At 35.4% G+C, this 27,691-nt stretch overlaps 1 protein-coding gene across 1 annotated transcript in view; it reads left to right on the forward strand.

The window, feature by feature from the left end:
- The first annotated feature begins 1,061 nt into the window (after positions 1–1,061).
- LOC132544490 (deleted in malignant brain tumors 1 protein-like) overlaps positions 1,062–27,691 on the forward strand; it is a 63,334-nt gene continuing 36,704 nt past the window's right edge. Inside the window, exons 1-2 of the mRNA XM_060208096.1 lie at positions 1,062–1,149; positions 20,782–20,936. Of these exons, the coding sequence (XP_060064079.1) occupies positions 1,062–1,149; positions 20,782–20,936 (243 nt within the window). The remainder of the gene's footprint in view (positions 1,150–20,781; positions 20,937–27,691) is intronic.

The following is a 27,691-nucleotide window of genomic DNA, read 5'->3' on the forward strand; positions in this document are numbered from 1 at the left end:
CCTTGTGGATGCGCGCGCATCCTGCCTTCACTATGTTGGTGGTGACTGTATATATACGTATATATACTGGAATACCGGGAAATACACCTGAAGCGTTGGCCTATAAAATGCCCGACCGACGTGATTAATATGTGACATTTCATAGCTTTAGACCTGCCATAAATATTCTCATATTTGCTTTTATAAAAATCATTATAACCACATATGCCGAAGGTTAAATTTGTCAATAATGTTTATCATCATTTATAAAATCAATTGTCATCATTAATCATCCAATCATGAGGTTTAGTGGCTTTATATATATCTAGGACATGGCCATTCATTTTATTCCAAATAGTCGATACGCATGATATATGGTAAATTACATAAGCTTTCTATGCATCAAAAATTGAAGACGTTGTTCCCAGAGATGCTAAATGTATGTGTACGACACTGTCGGAGGATGTGTTTCCAAATTATGAAAGAAATTCAATAATTGGAAAGTGGTATTGGACTTGACACAAATGTGAGCACGATAACATGCAATGCGTGGTATATGTCTAGGATTCTACAGGGCTATTTACCGTAACGGCGTGTCGTTTCGTCTGTTGTTTAATTAACCCACGTCATATGTACTTTTTAAATATGATTTCATTTGTTTGTCTGAACCGGATCTGTTTAATGAACTCCTAATTTGTGGTACTGTCTAATTATTTGTTTTTCTGAGTAACAGATACGGACATACTCCAATCTTCGCTGCGGACAAGTGTTTTTTATGTATATACATTCTACGTTATCCTACACACAACGACAACGTGGGCCGCCCTCCGTAGTAAGTGATAGTCCCAGCAGCGTGTCGCAGGACGATTGGGACAAGGGGCGGCGACGTTTTAATTCTAATTGCCTCGATAAACTTTACATTCATTCTTTCAGAAGGTTGGATTACGTTACTGAACGTTAAATTGACAGAAAATATCGACTTTTCATTAATATTCGATTGTGTGATATGTATATAGAATAGAAGTTTGAAGTTAATTGTTTGCGCAGTTGGGGTTGTGTAAGTTTCACATTCAAGCCTCACTATGTGGAAGGTCGACCGGCATCTTGTCGACCTAGGATTGATTTTCATCTTAAATCTTGGAATCCTAGAGCAGACTTGGGCAGCAGATAGTAAGTACCTTTTAACATATATCATCTGCTTCATGTTTTTTAATTGTGTTTTAAACAGAAATGTATAGATACGATTGTATTTGGATTGATGAATGTGAAGTATGGCTTTACGTCCCGTTAACACGTTGATCGGGAATGTTTACCATAAAGCATGTTGTTGAAAGGATTACATATTGTTACATATTGCCGTAATGCTTCTTGAAACAAAAGTATAAGCCACTAATCTACTTAAGCATGTTTGCCGAATAATGTTTTTTATCCTGCTAGGTTTAGTAGCGACAGGCGAAGCAACGAAATGTCTGTTCTGAAACTCCACTGTGTAATTAAAATGCCAGAGGTCTTGTGATGGTGGTTGCAGTTCGCTCTAAGGAAGTGCAACATTATAAAGAAAGTACACTCGTATCAGTATGTTTTTAGGAAAATCGGGGGATTTGAAAATCTTCACATGTTGTATCTTTGTCTTGGGAATTGCAGCTGCAGCAATAGCGTGCTGCATGGTAATTTCTGACGCCTCTACGACAGAACTGGCTGCTAGAAATGTCGCTGAAATACATTCCTCAAGTTCTATTTTAGTACTTTACTGTTTGCACAGATCATGGGTAAAATGTAAATTGGCTAGAGAATTTTGGTTCGGCAGTATAAAGTAAAAAAATCAGTAATTTGTATGACAATATGTATAATAAACAGATAATCTTTGGGAAAAGTACACATTTATTGCATATCTAATAGCTACATGTCTATAGATATAATAGGGCTGTTTCTCTAGACCGGTGATGACCTCACAACGAGGTCAAGATTTTGTCTTACCAGCACCATAGTTTGTTGACACGTGTATTAGTAATCAGACTCTCAAGTTGTCATTTCTACTGTCATTGTTGAAGTGGAATACAATGTTTAACCTTGATATTCCTAAGAATATCGAATTTTATGGTTTGATAAAATATTTATGGAGAACATTTTCGTTTCTGTGCATAATAAAGTTTTCTTATTAAAAATCAATACACTAAAAGATAACAATGAGTTGCTTGTGTAGTTCATGTATACAGCTGATGGACTACCAAAATATCTGGAAGCAATACAAAGATGGTTCCGTTGTATTGTTTTGACATACGTTATATTATTATTTCATTTCATAGTGAATCATGTACAAGTTGTCAGCTACTGTATATGTGGCTTGGAAAATGCTACATGATAGAATTATGATGTAGTGACTGTTAACAGTGTTGTTGATATCTTACATATTAAAATGTAAATTAATTAAGATGAATGACTACATGATCTACGTTATTCATACCCCCTATTGCCTGAATCATTTTAATGTGTTAGTTCTATCATGCTTCTATGTAGCTGTAGCTGTAATGAATTCAATTATCACCAGCACGTGCGTTTTACATATTGTAAATAAGGTAACTATATCATTGTTTATTATATTGATGTAGGTAAAATGGTAAATTGGCCCAAAAACAAATCGAAACATAGTCTTAACGTAAGATAGGTCTACATAATTTAACGTCTGATATGTATCTATTTTATAGCGATTGCTACTGGATCGTGTGTAATAGCTGGTCTGAATGTGTACCACGTTACAGACTATCATACAATGGTTAAATAATTAATATACATATGTGTTGATTAATATTCTTGCAACGTACTTCTATCTAAAATATCAATTTAACAAACTTCAAAACAAACTAGATATAGCGTTATAGATAGAAGTTCATGTCCTTACACAAAACGTCTTCCGTTATAAAGCCACGTGAGAGACCTTACAAACAGTAAGCTGTGATCGACGTCTTACTTCAGACTGTCAAATCCAAAGCGCCGTCGGCCATTTAAACCGTCTGGCTTGGGCTGCCGTCCATAGCCAAGCTCAGAGCAATATATCAATTTGTCCCTCGTTAAGGTCGCTTTGTAGCATCTTTGAATTTTAAGAAATGACGGATGTTTTAAGGGCTCATAAGTAAACAATGTCAAAGATCAAACCAGCGGGATGATAGGAATTATTTATCTCTCCAATTTGTATTGTTGTTTTTTATTGTGACGTCATAACGTCAAGAGAGCTTATCATTATTCTTTTCTTTTGAGTGCTTTTTTGTAATTTGTGTAGTCTATCATCATAATCAAGAATTATGTATGTATAAAAAATAACCGATGATATTAATTCATGAATCACGCATGTAACTGATTTATTTATCTATCTTTTAGTATAATGGATAAAGATTATGTGCCTTTAAATACATACTTGAAATATTTACAAACTCAAAAATTGGGTGAAATTTTATTACTGTACACGATGACTTGGAGACTATTAAAAAAGAATCGACGTAAGTAATGTTCTGAAAGGCCATGAACAAAGTTTATCATGTCTACAGTCTTGTGTGTGTACTTATCTCTTAGCGTTCCCTTTTCATGTATAATTCTCAAATAGACATTTTCAAAACAAAACAAATTTATAAAAATGACTACTTTACAAATTGTTATGGAAGATATGACAAATGTTATAATAATCTTAAATGTTGGTAATTCATAATATGATATACGGTACATCTTTCTTCAAAACTTTAGTTTGTCAAATTGAAAAAAACAATACATATTATCAGGGACGTATAATACAGATTTGTATTTTACGTCCCTGATATTATTGAATACCAAATTGATATAATTACATGTCGATGTTAAGATTTACATATGTTACAACATCGTTTGAAACTAAAATGGAAGCGTTTGCCTGAATTATTAACAGAAATGTGGCCGCCCACCAGCATGAAATGTGATCGAACTTGGTGTCTTTTTTGTACACAAATAAATGTATATAAATCATTATGTTGTCATCATTATGGGCATTTGATGTACCTATATCCAAATATAATACCAAAATAAACCGGTTAATGTACACAAATGATATATCACGTCTTTGATTTGCTTTAATTTTCCTATACACGAGACTAGTTATGGCAGTTGTGACGAATATCTTTTCATTGAAGAGGTAAGTGAATAACACCGTATATTATTCAACATTGTCCACACAGATTAGTGGAAAGAAATGCCTGATGTCAAACCAAAAAAATTGCCAACAAACAATCAATTAAATAATGACAAGGTATGACCATCATAATGAGAGATTTGAAAAGTGATTTAAGAATAAAAATAGAACAGTTTAAATACAATACATGTATATACAGAATCGATCCAAAGTATAAAAAAATTAGAGTGGTTTAGGTTAAGACTTTTAAACGAAAAATATGATAATTCAAATTCTATAAAACTAAGGCAAAGTATGAAGATAAGAACGACTTGACGCAGATTAGATAAAAAATAAGCAAGAAATAACGTCATGTCATCAAAACGATTAGAAGGCCAGTTATTGTAGACCTGTTCGCCACAAATGTTTTTTTTTCAATGAAAATGAGAGCACCGAGATATTTGTACTTTCATATATATTAACACGCTAACCTCTCATAGCGAAACTGTAGTGATCCGGATTTAGCTCCAGGGCAGTAACAATCAGCCAAAAAGCTACGTTTGATAAACATAGGAAAACATGTCACTAAGGTTTTTTTCAATGAAATCAAGAGGCATTTGCAAAATGTATCTCACAAACGCTTTCCTTGTGTGATTGCAGTGGCCCAGATTTCGTAAGAAAGGCATGGTATCAAATAACACTTTTATAATTGAAGTGAATACTCACGAGTGCCTACCGTGTCTAATTCGTAATCTGATAAAAATGTTGCCACAAAAATATCTTTATTGTAATATGGGATTAAAAATTTGATAAAGCAATTATTTATTATGTACACAGTAGTAACGAAACATCCAGCATGGTTGGATAAGATATTCATTTGAATATGCATTTCGGTTACATTCGTATATGCCTGCATCACTGTACCATTTTAGAACGTAATCAATTTTCATCAGCTATCAAATGGTCCCAAAATATCACACAATCAGGTCGAGATATGTTTCCAACTTGTACCCCGTCTTCAGAGGACAGCCATCCATAGGAAATAATGTCTAAAAACTTGATTTTTTCCCCCATTATTTAACATTAATATCAATGTGGTGATTTACCAAACTCGCTGATAATATTATGACAATTTAAACTTTACATGAAGTTTTTCATCCCCTTTTCTCAGTAATTCCATAACAATCTTCACGTTTTAATTCCAGATCCAACACTTGTAAGATCCATTTTTCAATTAACAGCTTTCTATCTGATAACTCTCTCCAGAATGGTGGGGTTATGGACTTCATCATGATCTATTGCTAAGATCGGCCTATTTATAAAGATTGGGTGGTACTGCAGTGACTACAGCCTTTTACAGATGACAGATGATATATACGACAAGGTTGACACTAAAAACATTCAGTTTTTGTTCAAATGTATTTTTTATCTTTCCATTTGTTCTGATGCACCATGATGTGTTGCTTTAGGTCTAGCTAACACTGAAAATTCATTCGAATGAATTTTTTAATGGATAAAAAAGACAAAACGATTTATCTGTCTTTAATATAGTTGATTATTTAGAACATATAAAAGATTCATCAAAGGATGCTTTCTGATATGAAATACGGTTGTTATTTGAAGGGTTAGTTTAAGAATGTGACTATGTGTAAGACACTTGACCCAAATATACTAAAAAGTATCGACAGTTTTTTCTCTCTTGTTTTGTTTCCTTATCCTTTAGTTTGAAACGATATAGATATTGATTGCTACACAACACGCTCATTTCACTTTAATCATCATGTCAACACTGCATGGTAATTTAGTCAGTCTCCAGACATCCAGGCCAAGTAGTATGATCAGCCTCGCAGAACGCAGACATGTCATAAATTCATTTTCAAACAAATTAATGTTCAGCTATAGAAGTATAGGGTTCATAACCGTTAAGGAAGTCAGATAGACTGTGCTTTGTTTCAGTTTGATGTACAGGCACCATGACAGAAAAATATGTTCCAGGGGAAAATTAAGAGATTATGGAACACCAGAAATAGTTTAACCTAGCAAAGCTATAATGAAGGCAGATCAGATAGTGTTTGACTTAACGAAGGTCCTGTGAAGGCAGACCAGAAATAACTTGCTTGACCCAGCAAAGGTCTTGTTAAGGAAGACCAGAAATAGTTTCACCTAGTAAAGGTATTGTGAAGGCAGATCAGATAATGTTTGACTTAACAAATTGTTTTTGTCTAGAAAAGTTTTTTTTTTAGAAATAGTTTGTGTGGTTTAGTTAATGTCTTGTGAAGGCAGAACAGAAATAGTTTTGTTAAGTCTTTGTGTTGCTTGCTAAGTATGTTCTTATACGGTTACAAACTGTACAGTAAAGCACACAATGAGCCAATGAATTGTTACCATCAAACTCATTCCGCATGAATCTGTTCTCTGAAGTAGAATCAGTCTTTCTATTGGCTGTATACTTGCATACAATATATCAGTATTGCATACAAAATTTTTATTATTGTATAAACTATATCAGTATTGCAAACCTTTTGATAATGCACTTTATGTCTTTACGAGATTTACATGGATATTGTTGGGATATATAACAGCTGTAGGATTCATTATTTTGGCCCCATTTTTTATTTTTCATTTGGAAATGGTATTCATCTTTTTAATGTAGAGAGATTACAAGCACAATTTTAAAAACAAATAATTATTTTCATTATCAGATGACCAACTGTAACCATTCCAAGTCTTGATCTGATTTGCTAATTGTTTCTCCAATCACCATGAGGATTGTACATACAAATGTACTTGGTAACCGGAAGTACTACACGGGTGATACCGAGGCGGATCTATAATACTTGTACATTGTCACTATCTTGTCACTCAGAATGCAAGTCATCTAAACACTCAGAGTATTTTGATAGATGAAACCAATGTTTCAATTCCGTGAAGATTAACCGTTGTGTAAATGTTCTTGGAAAAGAGGTGGACATGGGACAGGAACCGGAACTTCTTGAAATTAGTCAGTAATATCAATCATACAAACTTCATTTCAAATGAAAGTGTCTGATTTGTGGTGTTATACGACTATTTAAAACAATCTGGTCATTATGACCAATAGTTATCTAATACATCATGTATCAATTTATGAATTTTAAATGGTTTGCATAAACTTGAGTTTGAGAACCATCTAGAAAAAAAAAATTTAACACGTGTCTTTAAGATTGTAAACAAATAAATGATCGTAGTAAATAGAACATAAAATATTAGCATATCAAAACAACGAAATCATAAATTACACTAAAAATTAATTAATTAATGTCAATTATAAAAATAAAACAATTTACATGTATATTCTTGAGAAAGTATAACTAGCTATCCGGCGAAAGTAAGTGTTTCCATAAATTTATTTCCGACAACGTTTTCTGTTTATTTGCATTTGTATAAGATATGTAACTTGAGTTAGGCCTTGAAGGTAGAAAAAAATAAACAAAACAAAAAAAGGATATCTGTCAACAGAGAATTTAGGCACAAAAATTATCAACGCCTCTGAGAAATATGTGTTTACTAGTATACCTAGATCTTAGGAGGAAGTGCTATTTAATTTGATAATGCATCATACTGAAGGGTTTATTGTGTTTTTATAAAACAAACGGTTTGAATGGGTTATCTAAGATGGATTTATTTTGTAGTATGTATGACATGAGGGCCCGAGGCAATGTCCGATTACTTACACAGTAACCGTGTGGTATCCATCGAGAGATAGCTCGTGACTTATCCATGTCGAATTCTTTACTCATTCCCTGGCATGACATAATTACACTCAATAACATTGTCGTCCGATTTCTTGGAACGTAAAGCGTACATTTGTCAGAAAATCAGTAAACTTGAGATATGCAAACACTCCTGATAGTTAATTCCTGAAATCATAATCAAAACAGCTTGTTGTAAAGGTTTTACGTCTTCGCAACAGCCACAAAATTATGTAGACGTCATCCACGGATAATTGGACCACTCAACTGCGCATTAATCATGAAGACCTATTGGCTGTATATCACAGCATCGTGACCTCCAGTATTATACTAATCATAGGCTAGCAAGTCATCACTGGCATTTCATTTGAAGATAAACTTCAAGGAGAGAAAGAAGTCTGAAGAAGTCTGGGAACTGCACAGCATAGTGAATATCATTGCCAATGACACGTAAGGTGTTAGGGAAGAAAAGAGACAAACTCTAGATTAAAACTTAGTTAATGAAATGATGGCAAACATGAACAAGAGAAATAATTACACGAGATAATTGAATAAAGTACCAGGATATTAAGACCAGGTGATCCGGGAAAGTAAGCGTCTTCAATTTCATCGGCGACACTCACCATCTGAATCTTGGTCAATACGTTCCCAAATAAGAACGAGATTAAGGATAAATGAACCTCCAGGCATACTAACGAACATCGAATACATGTAATATTGTACAAAAGACAAGTGAAAAGCACATTTTATTACAAATGGGTATCATGTGATTATGTCACATCTCACGGTGCAACAGTTGACTTAAACATATCTCACGGGGTCTCTTATACACCATTATTTTTATTTATTTATTATTATTTTTTTTTGTAAAGACAAAAAAAAATCAAAACTTTAAGTAATTTATATGGTTGGAAATATGCATAAATACACTGGTCAGACATCAAATATTAAGTTGTTGGTCTACATTTTACATGACTTCATTATTCCGATTGGCTACTTTCTGTACATGACCACGCTTCAGCCTTGCAATCTGTGCAAAAGCCATTCGAGACTGACAAAAAATTAACACGTTATATCAATGTATGTTTCACAAGGTGTCAGCAGTTTCATATTAATTATCAGTTAACTTCCATATGGAGTTTTTATGGCGCTTTTAAGGCATTATCTTCACTCAAAAAATCTATAAAAACCTTTGTACTAATATTTGAGTTTAAAGTTTTGATAATTATTGATAATAGGTTTTTTCTTGGCCACCTTCATAAAAGTATATGGTAGTTTATCGCCATACCCTTGTTAAGCTTCCTAATTGATTATGTTTTGTGTTACATTGTGATTTACAGATGTGGTAGTTACCCTGTGTTAAAACATCAGAATGTATTCTCAGGTACAATTATTACTTGTTCTACAAAATCTAATCTTTAGGTTGTTATACAACATAAAACATATAGGAGAGTCATGCAGCGATTGTGTTCAATAAAAACTTAATTTAAACAAGGAAGGTTATATGATAATCATTTTACTATATCATATCTCAAGGGCTATTTACGTGACTATATCATATCTCGTGGGGTATTTAGTGACTATATCATATCTCGTGGGGTATTTATGTGACTATGTCATATCTCAAGGGCTATTTACGTGACTATATCATATCTCGTGGGGTTTTTATGTGACTATATCATATCTCGTGGGGTATTTAGTGACTATATCATATCTCGTGGGGTATTTAGTGACTATATCATATCTCGTGGGGTATTTATGTGACTATGTCATATCTCAAGGGCTATTTACGTGACTATATCATATCTCGTAGGTTATTAAGTGACTATATCATATCTCGTGGGGTATTTATGTGACTATATCATATCTCGTAAGGTATTTAGTGACTATGTCATATCTCCTGGGATATTTATGTGACTATATCATATCTCGTGGGGTATTTATGTGACTATGTCATATCTCGTAGGGTATTTAGTGACTATATCATATCTCGTGGGGTATTTATGTGACTATATCATATCTCGTAGGGTATTTAGTGACTATATCATATCTCGTAGGGTATTTAGTGACTATATCATATCTCGTGGGGTATTTATGTGACTATGTCATATCTCAAGGGCTATTTACGTTTACATCGTGGGGTTTTTATGTGACTATATCATATCTCGTAGGGTATTTAGTGACTATATCATATCTCGTAGGGTATTTAGTGACTATATCATATCTCGTGGGGTATTTATGTGACTATATCATATCTCGTAGGGTATTTAGTGACTATATCATATCTCGTAGGGTATTTAGTGACTATATCATATCTCGTGGGGTATTTATGTGACTATATCATATCTTGCAGGTGTCACATGACTACATCATATCTTGCAGGGTGTCATGTGACTGTGCATTCCCTATTGGTATTTTAAGGAATTGCGGTTGTAAAACAAACTGCAATTATTTCAAGAAATAATCATAACTCTGCGATATTTTTGAAAGGTAAAACATGTATATAGACTGCTCCGTGATTTTGTTTCAAAATGATAAGAATACCCTGCACCATGATTCTACGAAAACAGTGTTTCGTACTTTGTACCGAGGGCAAAACAAAAGCACGCACAGCCTTGTCTTGTCTCTATCTAATTGCTACTAAAGTGAGATGTATCACGCATCCATATTCCTTCCTACAAAACAAGAGATGTTTCTATGGAAATGCATCAAAATTTGAATGTACTTTACAATACGATAACCCAGCAATGTCTGGAAAAGATTAAAAGTATTACAGACTTTAATCGCTGTGATATTTCTGCCATGACAGAACCACTGGTATCAGCAGATAAGGGGCTGCTTTCTTATTATCATACCTCCTTGTGTATAACGAGACTTGACTTTACTTATCTAAAATATCGACTATCTTCCTTTGTCATTTGGAAACAAATCGAAAATTGTTATGGAGGAAATGATACTTAATGTTAACGGGAAGTAGCTGGAATTTCCCACTCTTTCCATTGATCGTGTCTTTTCCTTTGTTTTTATTGAAACACGTGCACGACATTGCATGGTAATTACACTATATTATCGTAACGCTGGAATAGAGGAATTCTAACTGTATAGAAGTTTGTCTTTACTCGGAAGGTGTTACAAAGTGAAAGCTCTGTTTCCCTCCAAACGTGCTATTGTACAGACGTCAAGTTCGGTGACAAAGCGATCATCATGTTTGCTTTTTCCAAAACATTTGTAATTTACCTGTATTTTACCTGTAACATCCTGGTACCGTTGACAGATATTTCACCTGTGTTTTATAACGTGAGGCGCTGTGATATTTGTAACACCAAGGCTGAAAATAAGTATAGTTAGTTTACAAACGTTTACAGGAAAGGTTTTTGTTGTCTTGCAGTTTTTTATCATCTTTTAAAGGCGTACAACCGATTACGAGTTGACTGTAATTTAGAATATACGTTTTAGGATAAATCTGCAATGTTGTGGGATAATTCACATTATATGAAATTTTAACAAGAAATCGTAAACTGGACACAATCGTAATAAATCTAATGGAAATGTGTGTACATACATTGGACAGTATTATAGCAATAAGTCAGGGAGTCATTCAGTACATACTGGTGTTTCAAAAGATGCCGTGGATTTGGATGCTCATTCGTATCAGCAAACTGAGAAAAAGATGTGACGTAAATGAAGCCACGTGACAACACCACATGCTCTTACCAGGAGATGACTAATAATGGCAAATGTCAGCTCTAACCTATCTATATATCAGATGTGGCTTTCAACTGTATGCACATCTTTACTTTCCCCATGCAGTACATCCTAGTTGTGATAAACGAGTCTGGTAAGCACGTGCAATCGGTTTCGCTGTACCAGTCACATATATGTACGTTTGACGTCAACATAAAGGCAACATTTTTTAAGGGTGGTGGAGAGGGCATGTATGTCCCTGCAATAGAGCCCTATGTAACTTGCTTTACGACATAGTTCACGGACGATGGCGCTTTTGCAATGTCGTCACACACTACATGTCGTATGCTGGATGCATTGAAACTACAAATCTTATTATTTTTTTAAAACCGAAGTTCCTCGCTTGGGCTGAAACACAAAGGTATTAAGCAAGTTAGATACGAAATCTGGTCGCCACTGACGAGTCACACCACGGGGACATCAAATACAATATTTATAGGGCAACAACACTGATTGTCGGGACCCCTATATTAGGTGTCGAAGATTTCAACTTTTACTGAAAGAATATATATAATATTGTCACATGATCGTGCAAAAATGAATATCTGAAACAAAAAAAATATTCGGAATGTTGATATAGATACTAAGAATTAAGATAAAGATGCAACTATGGCATATACCAACAGATTGAACAAAATCTAGACATGCTTCAAGTGATTGCTTTCAAATTGTTTAAAAGTTCGTTGGATGAGTATAAAACCACGAAACCCCATATTGATCATCATTTCAGTAGATGGTGGTCCAAAAAGTTCGTATCCAAGGAAGTGTTCGCATTGTTATTTTCTGTGACCTTTTCAGAAAAAAAATCCTTGCACGACTTTGAAATTATGATGACGCAGAAGGAAAGAAAAAGAAAGTTAGTTTATTAGTAAAGGTACAAGATATTGATTTTTACGATGACATGGAGCTAAGTTTATGAGTTGTTGTTGCGTGGCTTTATTATGACCATTGTAAGTTCATGGTCAGCGTTTTTTGTAAACGTCTTCTTGCATACAGCGCCAATACAGCTAGGATTAATATTGGTCGGTAATAATCGTTCTTGTAGTTAACACAATGTTTAACGATTGCCTAAAGCCGCCCTGACTGCTCTCATTACATTACTAACGAAGACGGATGGCTTTTGTTACACATGTAGCTGTCGGAGTATTTTATGCGCATATTACTAATAAATTAGTTGAAATGACTATATATTTAACTCTGCGATAACACAGGGTTCTAGAACTTATGTTTGAAAATAAAAATCCCCGCTATATTTGGAATTTAGTGGAATTTGTTATCTAACTTTGTGTTTGTTCTAGAACCCAGGCATCTGTGCTTTGGGGTATTTAACGGTTCTGATACTAAGGTCAAATTACACGTGAAATAAGTATTCAAATATTAAAACGAAATATCAATAATAAATAAATTAAAAAATGAGTACAAAGATAAATTTGAAATATTAGATACTAAAATTCAAATGACGATACTGTATGGCGATACTGTGTTTCGTACTAACGACGGTTGAGTTCGATTACGTAAGAGAAAAACTTTTCTCCGCGTTATCACGCGAAACTTTTTCCAATAGGCCTAACACTAAACTCACGTGCTAGTTTTTGCAATAATGCGAAACATCCAGTATTAAGCGGAATTTTGCGTTAAATATATAGCACAAAACCCTTGTTTTCCCCTACGACTTTGTACCTAATCAATAGTAGCAAGCGAAGATCCTGGTCATTTTCTCAATGTACCGTTACGCAAAAGTCTGACTCTTTGAAATTCATTCATAATTTACGTTGGTAGATGGTGTATAATAGCGCTACTTCCGCGAAACCCTAGAGCGTGTGTTATCATTGCTAGCTGTAATGTGATTCATTGCTGTCAGTACAGAAACTGTTGCAAACAATGAAACGCTGTGCCGTTACAGAATTATAAATCTATAAATGATTCCGTGTCCATAAATCCGGAGATATTGTGCGTAAAATGCAGCAACATGTAAAAATATTTTAAACCTGATACAACTCACACATTTACACATTTAAGGTTCAATAGATTGTCTTTATAGCAGATGTTTACGCATGCGAATTGTCAGTTTGGCATAACGCCATATTTGGATGTCAAAACTAATGTCAATCAATGTATTTCATCTCATTGCTATATAGCTATGAGGTTTTCGTTTGTTGAACGCATTATACTTTGGTGATGCATTTTACGGTAAATGTCAGAAATTAATCCCTCATGGCATTAATAAATCGAACTTTTAGCGATGTTTTCGTCAGAAGATTTATCGTTTGCATTAAAGAAGTTTAGATTAGATAGAAAAGATCAAGTGTCTGTTCCCTAGACACAGTGGTAACACGGTACCTGTGTCACAATGAAGATTAATGATCCTTATGTAATGGTAGGATTCACATCTTAGTTCTTTGTCCATCATTCTCGGCGAGCAAATCTTGCTTAAACCGGAAACAATTTTTTTTAAAAACCCGCATTGATGAAACTGAAAATGTAGATTACTACTAATTTTAAACAGGTTGCACTAGTAATAAATTCTATAAGAAAGTTTATCAATGATTTACTCATAATGAACCGTTTTCATCCGTCTACGAACGTTTTGAAGGGACAGTGATGTCGTTCGAGGGTTTACGACTAGGAAGGCCTTGAACGGATTGATCATGCTTACGAAGTATAACTCGTGACTTATGAAACTGACGACTAAAAATGTAAACAAAACGTTTATAAGTTCTGTTTACAAAATTAGATAAAAAAAATCCGTGTACACTTATTTATAAATATTGTTGTTTCATTTTCTTTATACATTTACATTTATGGAATACAAAGGGATGTAATCCAGTCATCATGATGATGATGATGATGATGCACAGATTAATGCTTTTAATGTAACATAGATACAGGATTTCCGCTCCTTTGACAGTCAGATAGTTAAATATGGTTATCTTAAATGTAATGTTGTGATTTATAGTTCAATATTTTACTCAAAACAATATTTTTGCAATTGATTTTTCCAAAGTGCAGATATTTCATTCTCCAGTTGTTTAGCATTGCCTCTACTACAATCGAAGAAATCCTGTTTCAAATGTCAACACTTCTTTTTGTGAACGAACACTTTCTGATATCTAACCTCGAAAACTGTTTGTGCTGAATATTTTGCGGTTGAAGCCTTCTGTGCTTGAAGTTTAATCACCATAAATAGGTCTGTACCTTCTCTGACATATTTTACAGATGAGAGAGATTTTATATACATCTATCATAGCTCAAAGAGATGCTGATTTTGATAATTCCAATTTCTGCAAACGTTCCCTTTACGGAAATTTGAGTTGTTTTGTCGTTGGACGTTGAATATTTTCACTAATTTGATTTGCACATCAAATATGATATCTGTTTAACGAAATAGATAATTGTTTAAAACTAAATACGTTCATGTATTCTCAAGTTCTTCATTTGTCTGGGTGGAAGTGTAGCTGCTAGGTATGCTTTACTGCACCATCCTGTTCAACTTCTATCGATCTGAGAGCTTTCGTGTCATGAGCGAAAAGGAAAGGTTGACGTTCCTGTGCTTGTGGCGGAACAAAAACTGTCCTAACATTGATCCTTACAAAACACCACTTTTGACTGGATTCCAACTCTTTGTTCCCTACCAAGCTAGAAAGCTTTTATCCAAAAGGGGTAATGCTTAGCAGTACCACCTTTCACTGGTGTATGGATCAATCGGAGGTGGGAACAATTTATCTAAGGTTGTCATGAAATCGCATAAAATAGCATAAACACGATGATGATGATGATGATGATGATGATGATGATTATAGGGGTATGAATTACTACGACTTACGAATACCGTCTTACAGATCTCGGTAATAAGGTCTATAGTTCTCGTTAATACATTCATATCTCGCGGCCATATCTCATTAATACAAAATAAAGATACGAAATAAAGATCTCGTCAATACGCGTACATAACTTATTAATACGGAATTTAGATCTCATACATACGCGTACATATCTTATTTGTACAAAATTTAGATCTCGTCCATACGGCGTGCAGATATTATTAATACGAATATAGATCTTGTTGATATGCATAAATACCGCATTAATATGAAATGTAGATATGATAAATACGACGTACAGATCTGTTTGATACGAAATGTAGATATTATCACTACGGCGTAGAGATCTCACTAATACAAATATAGATCTGAACGATATAACGTACAAATCTCATTCATTTACGACTTATAAAGTTTCTAGCTACGGATTTGTCTACATCCGTTCGCATGATATTCAATTTATAGATAAATGTTCTGTGACGTCGCGGAATTTCAGATGTCGGGCAAGTATCCTACATATTGCACAAGAGTGCAATGCGTTGTCTATCAAAGATGCGTCGAATATTATGGGATAAGATTCAAATATCACGGGTTCATATTTCGAGCATTCGGTGCTATGGTTGGATACCGAAATGTACTAAAACACTTATAGCACTTTGTTTCAATCAACGTGAGGATTTACGGAGCTCACATAACCATTCTTTGTCCCAGAAATCCTCATACCGAAAGAATATGCCATAATTAGTATCGATTGACGGATCGTCAATATGGCACAATGTTCTTATTTCAACTACATATATACAGATCTTTGTGATAAAATTAATTTAATATAAAGTTTACACTATTATTTCGTTCGCATCATATGAAAGTACATGTAGTGTAATAAAATATATATTATTTATGATATATCCTGCTTTACGAGATCCTTATTTCAAGAATAAAAGTTTTTTATAACACAAGCTGTAAAAGATTTGCGTGTAACGTTTCGATGACTACACGGTCTCCTTAATCAGACAAATGGCATAGTGAGGCAGTTCTACCGATGTGTTATGAGAACATTTATGCTATTGACATTACCGACCCGCAGAAAATGTTCCGAAAAAGATCCATATCTCATATATAAACAGTAAAATGGGAAAACTCGTGTGGAATAACTAAAAGAGATTCAACGATTGAATGAGAGCTGTGTTTTAATTTAAAGTTAAAAATGTAAAATGATGGGTCCCTGATATCTTTGACAGTCTGCATTTATTTCTTCTCTGTTTGACTGGTAGCTGTTATTTAAATAACATTTCGGTCCATAACTAAACATATTTATAACAGACAAGCTCTTTCTATAATTTCAAAACGACAATGTTTAGTTTCTTTCAGTGCTTACATGTACTTGCACCGTTGGCAGATTAACAAACAATTGGCAATGAGCTTTGTGAAAATTGATTAATGTGGGTTGAATGTCTTCTGACAAAGCGTTATTCCGAAAGCACGCATATATCTATCTAATCGAAACAAACATTCCAATGTATATCTCCTCATTGCATTAACCATGATAGCGCTGTTACGTACCGAAATGAGAAAATTACATTAAAATAAATTCGTCTCTGCTGCCGAGTTTAGCCAATGCTAAGGTAACATGCATGCCTCGTATATGGCCCAATTTGGAAACGGCCATATATATTCAATCCTACTTTTTTTCCTTTCTGTTGCCATTTTGAAGCGAGTCTCTTGGCAGTAGCTTAACTACCTCGCTAACCACAATGCGGAAGGCCAGAACACGAAATCACAGCTGGCAATCCCGTGATTTTAACTTTTTTGGAAACACGAACCTCCCTAAGTTTGCATTTCTTGGGTCAGATTATCAATATGGGTTTGTAAACCATGACATGGTAATTGCCCAGAACGACAACTCTGAGTGTAGGAGGAATGATCTCATGTAGAAAGCTATCAAGCTTCTAGTCTAGACTTCCACGTGGCTGCTTAGTTATAATCAACAAAATACATTAATACATGACGAGGCCCGTTACCTAAGGCCACCACTGGGACACACAACATATACGTTGAAAGGGTGAGCTCCTGGCTTTTCCCTGAACACAGGCAACATAGACAAGACATAGGGACTATGATCCACACACCAGTGAAACACTCACCTAAATAGTAAACAAGAGAGAATGAGACGACTCAGCTCATAGAGCTAAAGGAAAAGAAGATGCTGCCTTGGAGATACTGAATCTGGGTCGTTGTTGTCTTCGGGATTAATGACTTTGTGAGTACACGTGGATTTCCCTGTAGTCGAACGAGCACTAGAATGTCCGGCTGGGACCGAAAGGTCGTTAGTCCAAACCCCAGCGGGAGCGGGTGTTTTCATTACTCCTGCTTCTTAATTTTGGTTCCATTGACCACTCCAAGGGGGAGAATCTATAGGAGATTGAGATGCTTTCTTGAAGATATCGAACATGAGTTGTTGGTAGAGTGAGTAGTCTAGGAGTTGAGAGTACATGTTGCTTTACTAGCCTCGGCTAGAGGGAATTTCCCTTTAGTCGAGCGATAGTGTCCGGCTAGAGAACGAATGGTCGCTAGTTCGAACTCCAGTGGTGACAGGGTGTTTCATTGCTCCTTCCAATCACATAAGCATGGTTTGTGGTTACATAATGTAGTTTTTTTTTTAAATGTTACCTAACTTTATGTAGGATTTTCAAATAAGTTCATAGTCAGTGATGACGTAAGAAAAAATGTCACATGACCATATCACAAAGATCAAAAGTGGTCTTTTCTTTGTGCACATAGATGATGATGTGGTATCATATGAGTCAAGATGATATCCCAGTTACTATGTGCCACAACGTTTATAAAATTTACAGAGGAGTCAGTAACGATGCTCATTAACACTTTATTTAGCACATAGGTCCAAATCAGGATATATATATTTCATATACACTGTAGGTATGTAGGTAGATAATTATCAGTCTCGACCAGACATCCCATTCACAAATTCGCTCGGCTTCCCACCTTATCATATCACGTTATGAAAACGTACAGTGTGTACAACTAATTATTTTCGTTGAGTCTAGATATAATTCAATACACATATCTGCGATATACAAAAACTTTCCAGTACTTTTAATCAATGGTGTCTGTAATTGAGGCGGGCTGGTAATATATGTATGTGGGCATCATAGGTCCTTGATATAAAACACCATGTAATCTTGATAAATCCATGCACATGTTTTCTCCTTATAAAGTGTACGCAGAGAAGGGGACCTGTTATTTATTAATGTTTACAATTGATTTATGAATATTAAACAATACAAAATGCACATGTTTTCTCCTTATAAAGTGTACGTAGAGAAGGGGACCTGTTATTTATTAATGTTTACAATTGATTTATGAATATTAAACAATACAAAATGCACATGTTTTCTCCTTATAAAGTGTACGTAGAGAAGGGGACCTGTTATTTATTAATGTTTACAAATGATTTATGAATATTAAACAAAATGTACAGTTTTCTCCTTATAAAGTTAGTGAGAATAATAACAATTGATTTATGATATTAAACAATACAAAATGCACATGTTTTCTCCTTATAAAGTGATAGAAAATTTATTAATGTTTACAAATGATTTATGAATATTAAACAGTACAGATTAGTGAGAATAATAACAAGGAATGCGACAATGCATAAATCTCCATAGATAGAAAAAGTCAGACAAAAGATTTTTTTTAAGTACTGAATATCAATCAACCTACTACAGTTGTAAAGACGGTTAACTTTAAATTCCGTAAATCGGATAACTTACAGATAGTATCCCTGTTTGGCCAGACCGAAAATATCTGTCTCTGAAAATGTCGGTACTCACACTTATTAATCTGTTATTGATGTTTACATTGTATGAAACAACATACAAAATGTGAATATTGACATGAGATTATCATTTTAGAGAAAGACATTTTCTATCTACTCTTTGGCTTGTCATCATATCTAGTTAACCTTAAGCACCCTACATGATGTACTGTATAGAGAACGGCTTGATATATGTATGTGTGTGTGTTATTATATATACACGTCAATTGAAACGAATGAAAATCAACTAGAATTAATTTGTTATAAGTATATCATGTCACTTAAAATGAATCGGCAATGGAAACTGAAATTTTCAGATAAATCTGCCAATATTCCGGAAAAAAATCATAACCGGGACCTAATTTACGCAATAGATTTCAGGTTCCGGTTCGGAAAAGACGTGGAAGCGGCAGCATACGAGAATGAATTTTGTCCTTGTAGACAAGGAAAGATGTCGAATTATATACTAACACTGTTACATATTTGTGTGATAATTACTAAACATGTGCAATACTCTGAAGTCGTACTGATTGAATTGACCACCATGATGGAAACCCTTACCTGGATATGTTCATAGAAAAGTAGGCCAAACATGTTAATGTGTAATAGAAAGGAGTAATTAACCCGCCACCGATGGGGTTCGAAATAGCGACTGAAGGGAAATTTCTACTAACTGGGGCTAGTAAGGCGACCTGTACTCTCAACTTCTACACTGTATGAATATGAATTCATTCAGTTGTCATTTATTGTGTTGCAGAGTATTTTCGCCTTGTTTATGTTAATTTATACATTATCTTTTAGACTGAACACTTGCTTTTGCTCCATTGGCAGATGTAGAATCTATTTGTGACTTAGATAACGTAATTAATACCTGTCCTGGTCATTTTGTTTAGCTGAATCAGTTTAACTATTAACCCACTGCCTCATGCCCACTTTGATTTATTTTGCTGGGACACATAACTTTTTCAGAATGCTAACAAAATGTTTTCATAGGTAATATGGTCATAAAACAATTTTTTGTACTTTTTCTTAAAACATGTTTTAACATTTAGCGATCAGATGCCAGTGGTTTAATTATTGTCATCCATCAATAGAATAAATAAAGACCATATATAATAAATCATGCCTCCTGGCAAAGCTTTCCTAAAAGTTACTCAAACTTGCAAATCTGATATTTCAAATTATTATATGACTCATTTCTGCCATTTAATATTGTTGTTAGTAGTGAGTTACTCCTCTGTATACAATGAAATAAAAACCGTTTGAACAAGTTGATCATGAAAAATATCTTGTCTAAAATTGTCATATTTGAAAATAATAGAATAAAATCTTCACCCCTGCCTTTTCTTAAAAGGTGCACACACTGACATAGTTTGTTTTTCAATATTTTAAGATTTCCTCATTAAAATTTCATCCCAATTCAGATGATCGTTCAGTGTAAACGAACACTTCATGATAGATATCATATTTTTAAAATTTATTTTCTTTTAAAATAATCTAATGTGCATATTTTGACACCATTGTACTTGTTTTCAGAGATCTTTGTGAGACTGCAGGGCGGGGATGGAATAACAACTGGCCGTGTTGAAGTATCTCGCAATAAAACTGATTGGGGTACTGTATGTGATGACTTGTGGTCAGACCAGGATGCACAGGTTGTGTGTCGTCAGCTTGGATTTCAGTGGGGAACGGTAAGTATATCCTTTCTATCTTGCAATAAGTCCAAGGAACAAACATCCAAATACTGACTCAAAGTCAGAAGTCCAACACAAATTCTGACTCAAAGTCAGAAGTCCAACACAAATTCTGACTCAAAGTCAGAAGTCCAACACAAATTCTGACTCAAAGTCAAGAGACCAACAAAAAATTCTGACTTAAAGTCAAGAGACCAATACAAATTCTGACTCAAAGTCAACAGACCAACACAAATTCTGACTTAAAGTCAAGAGACCAATACAAATTCTGACTCAAAGTCAAGAGACCAACACAAAATCTGACTCAAAGTCAACAGACCAATACAAATTCTGACTCAAAGTCAACAGACCAATACAAATTCTTACTCAAAGTCAACAGACCAACACAAATTCTGACCAACACAAATTCTGACTCAAAGTTATGGGAGTCTGAATGACTTATTGCGGGGCAATGAAATAGCATTTGTTTTTAAAGGCTACTGAATAGGTGCTGTAAGAATGAGCTTCTAGCTTCATTTTATCTGAAGTACTGGTATCTCCAAAACTTGGATACCTTTGTGGAATGGTAGATCAAAGTACTTGATCTGTATTTGTGTGTTGTTCCTAAAAATGCATAATGTCAAACACTTGGCTCATAATAAAAATGAAAAAATAAATGATTTTGGAAATATGTCAATCCCATCATGTCTTAGCCACACATAGTTTGATAAAATTAACATCATAGAAAAAATGCAATTCTTGTAATATGTATGGTTTGAATATTTGAAAGTAGAACATAGTTTTTAGATTAATTTTGCTCTGGAAACCTCATCTCTTAAAATTCTGAACTAGAAAAATTACTGATTTTAAAAAAAAGGGAAAAAAATATCCAACAATATTTGAAGCTATGATAGCTCTGTCAGTTATAACGTTAGCTTGTAGCCATTATCTCAAGTGAAGATCCATGTTGTGTAGTGAGATATGTGCTGAGTAGTAAACTGATCCGTGCTGTTGTGGTTGTGTCGTGGGCAAGATACCTTACCTCTGTTGCTTTAGATGGCATGTGACAGACTTCTTGTATGTTGATTAGTGAGGTAGCCACCACCTACTACAAGGAAATGACCCTGGCTGTTATAAACCAAGCAAATCAATTTTTAAATATTTTCTCGTATTTAAAAAAATTTCATGTTCCCTTTGTATGCATCTATGGTGTGAAAATATGGATCTTCTTTACAGTTCTCACCAGCATATGTAGGAAATTTTTTTTTCTTTTTACCATATGATAAGTAACTTACCATTCCAATATTTCATTTCCTTGTGAAGGAAACGGGCAATATTTGTTCCAATCATATACAATTGGCTTTGAAATACCAAGGCTTATACAAATTGATTTCATGTCCTCACAGACAGGATTTTCCATTTTTCATATTATGTTGAAAATGATTCTTGCGATAGTTTGACATTTGTGAGTATAAATCAATTACAAATTCAATTTAGGATGAGTTTTTCATCGTATGTAAAGTTTTTCAATCAATTTCAAGCCAAAATCCATTTTCTCTGTTGTTTTTTGCTGCAATGCTTGACTCCAGAATTCATTTGCTTCCTCCAGACTCCATGACTGTCAAGAATTTTATCTCACTTTTCAGTTCACTTTTTTTGTTCAAGACACAACTATGGTGCCTCTGTTCAACCTGTTTGTCTGCTATTCTTTCCATTTCAATTATAACTGCTTGGCAGTAAGCGTTTGCTTTTGGAAAATTTGCTTGTCTTTCAGAGTTGAATATAACAAAAGTGAGGTTTTCATCAGGTTCACATTGTTTACAGTTTGATGATCAATACCATATTTACTCTACAATAAACCCCTTCCTGGTAATAAGCCCATTCTATTTTCCTATTTTATTGCAGTTTCGGTATAAGAGTTTGATTGGTCTGTACAATGGTCACTGAGTTCTGACCAGCCACTCATTAGAGTGGAGATAAACCTGTCCATGGAACAGACTAAATTATTTGATTATTTTTCATTCATATTTTGAAAAAACAGTAACAAAGTGTAAGGGTTGTGAAATCTATTAATTGTGCCATCATCAAAATTGATAATGGTATCATTATGCAGCATGGTTAAGTTACATTAATTTGTTCGTAGCATCAAAGTGTGTTCTAACTATCTTTCCATTTTTATGTGAGATAGAGTTATGTTATACCTAACAACCATGGGATTATCCTGTAAAATAAATAAGAATATGTGCTGACACCAAGAGATTATGTGCTAACACCCTAGAGATTATGTGCTGATTCCCAAAGGATTGCTGATTTGTGCTGGCACCAAAGGGATTATATGCTGGCACCCCAGATATTATGTGTTGACACCTCAGATATTATGTGTTGACACCCCAGAGATAATGTGCTGATATCCAATGGGTTATATGCTGACACCCTAGAGAGTGTGTTTGCTGATACCCAAAGGATTACTGTTTTGTGCTGACACCCAAGGAATTATATGCTGACACCAAAGGGATTATGTGCTGACACCCCAGAGGTTATGTGCTGACACCCCAGGGACTATGTGCTGACACCCCAGAGATTATGTGCTGACACACCAGAGATTATGTGCTGACACACCAGAGATTATGTGCTTACACACCAGGGATTATGTGCTGACACCCCAGGGATTATGTGCTGACACACCAGAGATTATGTGCTGACACACCAGAGATTATGTGCTGACACCCCAGAGATTATGTGCTTACACCTCAAAGATTATGTGCTGACACACCAGAGATTATGTGCTGACACCCCAGAGATTATGTGCTGACACACCAGAGATTATGTGCTTACACCTCAAAGATTATGTGCTGACACACCAGAGATTATGTGCTTACACCTCAAAGATTATGTGCTTACACCCCAGAGATTATGTGCTGACACACCAGAGATTATATGCTGACACCCCAGAGATTATGTGCTGACACACCAGAGATTATGTGCTTACACCTCAAAGATTATGTGCTGACACACCAGAGATTATATGCTGACACCCCAGAGATTATGTGCTGACACACCAGAGATTATGTGCTGACACCCCAGAGATTATGTGCTTACACCCCAGAGATTATGTGCTGACACACCAGAGATTATGTGCTGACACACCAGAGATTATGTGCTTACACCCCAGAGATTATGTGCTGACACCCCAGAGATTATGTGCTGACACACCAGAGATTATGTGCTTACACCCCAGGGATTATGTGCTGACACCCCAGAGATTATGTGCTGACACCCCAGAGATTATGTGCTGACACCCCAGAGATTATGTGCTTACACCTCAGAGATTATGTGCTGACACCCCAGAGATTATGTGCTGACACCCCAGAGATTATGTGCTGACACCCCAGAGATTATGTGCTGACACCCCAGAGATTATGTGCTGACACCCCAGAGATTATGTGCTGACACCCCAGTTATTACGTTCTGACACCCAAGAGAGTGTGTGCTGATGCCCCAGGGGTTATGTGCTGACACCCCAGAGATTATGTGCTGACACCCCAGAGATTATGTGCTTACACCCCAGAGATTATGTGCTGACACCCCAGAGATTATGTGCTGACACACCAGGGATTATGTGCTGACACCCCAGAGATTATGTGCTGACACACCAGGGATTATGTGCTGACACCCCAGAGATTATGTGCTGACACCCCAGAGATTATGTGCTGACACCCCAGAGATTATGTGCTGACACCCCAGAGATTATGTGCTGACACCCCAGAGATTATGTGCTGACACCCCAGAGATTATGTGCTGACACCCCAGAGATTATGTGCTGACACCCAAGAGAGTGTGTGCTGATGCCCCAGAGATTATGTGCTGACACACCAGAGATTATGTGCTGACACCCCAGAGATTATGTGCTTACACCTCAAAGATTATGTGCTGACACCCCAGAGATTATGTGCTTACGATTCAGAGATTATGTGCTGACACCCCAGGGATTATGTGCTGACACACCAGGGATTATGTGCTGACACACCAGAGATTATGTGCTTACACCTCAAAGATTATGTGCTGACACACCAGAGATTATGTGCTTACGATTCAGAGAGTATGTGCTGACACCCAAGGGATTTTATGCTGATGCCCAGGTATCATGTGCTGACACCCCAGAGATTATGTGCTGACACCCAAGAGGTTATGTGCTGACACCCCAGTTATTACGTTCTGACACCCAAGAGAGTGTGTGCTGATGCCCCAGGGGTTATGTGCTGACACCCAAGAGATTATGTGCTTACACCTGAGAGATTATCTGCTGACACCCCAGACATTATGTGCTTACACACCAGGGATTATGTGCTTACACACCAGAGATTATGTGCTGACACCCCAGAGATTATGTGCTGACACCCCAGAGATTATGTGCTGACACCCCAGAGATTATGTGCTGACACCCCAGAGATTATGTGCTGACACCCCAGAGATTATGTGCTGACACACCAGAGATTATGTGCTGACACCCCAGAGATTATGTGCTGACACCCCAGAGATTATGTGCTGACACCCCAGAGATTATGTGCTGACACCCCAGAGATTATGTGCTGACACACCAGAGATTATGTGCTGACACCCAAGAGAGTGTGTGCTGATGCCCCAGGGATTATGTGCTGACACCCCAGAGATTATGTGCTGACACCCCAGAGATTATGTGCTGACACCCCAGAGATTATGTGCTGACACACCAGGGATTATGTGCTGACACCCCAGAGATTATGTGCTGACACACCAGAGATTAAGTGCTGACACACCAGAGATTATGTGCTTACACCTCAAAGATTATGTGCTGACACCCAAGAGAGTGTGTGCTGATGCCCCAGGGGTTGTGTGCTGACACACCAGAGATTATGTGCTGACACCCCAGAGATTATGTGCTGACACCCCAGGGATTATGTGCTGACACCCCAGAGATGTGCTTACACCCCAGAGATTATATGCTGACATCCTACATATTATGTGCTGACACCCCAGAGATTATGTGCTTACACACCAGGGATTATGTGCTGACACCCCAGAGATTATGTGCTTACACCCCAGGGATTATGTGCTGACACCCCAGAGATGTGCTTACACCCCAGAGATTATATGCTGACATCCTACATATTATGTGCCAGCTAACTGTAAAATAGATTGTTATTTTTTTATTGATTCAGCTTTACTGGTGGAAAAGAGATGTGATCCATTAGAAGCATTAGAAATATCTAAGTATTATGAGACTTGAAGACTACAATGTTTCCTAACTCATTCATAAATGACTCAGGTCTGACATTTTATTATTACATTACTTCTGATAAATTTGTCACTCTAATCAAATATCATGAATATCAAATTTCTTGTCTCATGCCATATGATAGTGATCAACAACATATGAAAAATTATTGCCCACATTTTCAAATGTACATATAATTAAAATGTCATTAATCTATCATTAACAAGTGTCATTAATATGAGGAATGATGGTGAGATTCACTGGTGTCTTGTATTAAATGACACACCTTCACATTCCTTAGATGTAGAGGTGATCCTTATGAAAACAATACACACATTTCATCTTTAGATTTTTAGATTTTAGATGTTTTTATTTGGTAAAACACAATATTAAAATACATACAAACATGTAAAGTAACAATTTTGTTGAACCAGGATAACACAGTAAAGTCCGAAGACTTATTTCCGCTGTGGTCCCTTTACATAAAAAACATTACAATACAACATAAAATACAGTGACCTTACATAATACAAAATGCACAAATATTATTGATATAAAATATATATTTTGTAAAGAACCTAAAACTATTTAAACTAAAAGTTTGGCAGGAATATCATTGTATCACAGAAAATGTATCCAATTATGAGGTATTTTGTAAAAAATCCCGAACAGCTTTTTTAAAACTTTGTTTCCCGCTAGACAAACATATTTCCACGGGAAGAGAGTTCCAGGCCTTTACTCCATTAAAATAAAACATTTTTGAAATTTGACCTTTACAAGAAGGCACAACAAAAATTCAGACTAGAATTCCTTGTACTATAATAGTGTTGGTCACAAAATTTTGTAAATCTGGACAAAAAGTAACTAGGACATGTTCCATGGAATATATTGTACATATGATTGAGACATAATTGTTTTGCTCTATTTTCCACGTTTAAGATATTTAACTGTGATAACACATTTTTATTTATACTATCTCTAGGACTAAGGTTACAAATAAAACGCACACATCTATTTTGTGCAACTTGTAGCAGTTGTTTCATTTTTTGGCTCAGACCGTGGTACCAGGCTGTACAACAATAATCAAAGTGACACAGAACAAGAGAATTACAAAGTGTTTTCCTAATACCCAATGGGAGATCTTTACATTGCCTATAAAGGAAGTGGAGTCTAGAATTAACTTTCTTTATTATGTTATCAACAATATGTTCACCTGTTAAGCACTTATCTATATCGATACCGAGATAGCGCACTCGATCTGATGTTTGAATAGGTTGGTCATTAATAGTTACTTCAAAAGAGTCTATTTTGCTAGGTTTTTCTTTGTAACAAAAAGAATGACTTCTGTTTTTCCAAGGTGCAAAGACAATTTATTATTTACTGGCCAAGTGTGACAATTAGATAACTTCTCCGATAGTTTTGCCTTGATTTCATTAGGATTTTTGCTTGAAAATAGAATCGTGCTATCATCTGCGTATAAAAGTAATTTAGAATCTTTACTAATTGAAAGCTCCATGTC

Source organism: Ylistrum balloti, unplaced genomic scaffold (assembly GCF_031769215.1).
Source record: "Ylistrum balloti isolate Yb309-2 unplaced genomic scaffold, AGI_CSIRO_Ybal_v1 Utg369800, whole genome shotgun sequence".
Classification (NCBI taxonomy): domain Eukaryota; kingdom Metazoa; phylum Mollusca; class Bivalvia; order Pectinida; family Pectinidae; genus Ylistrum; species Ylistrum balloti.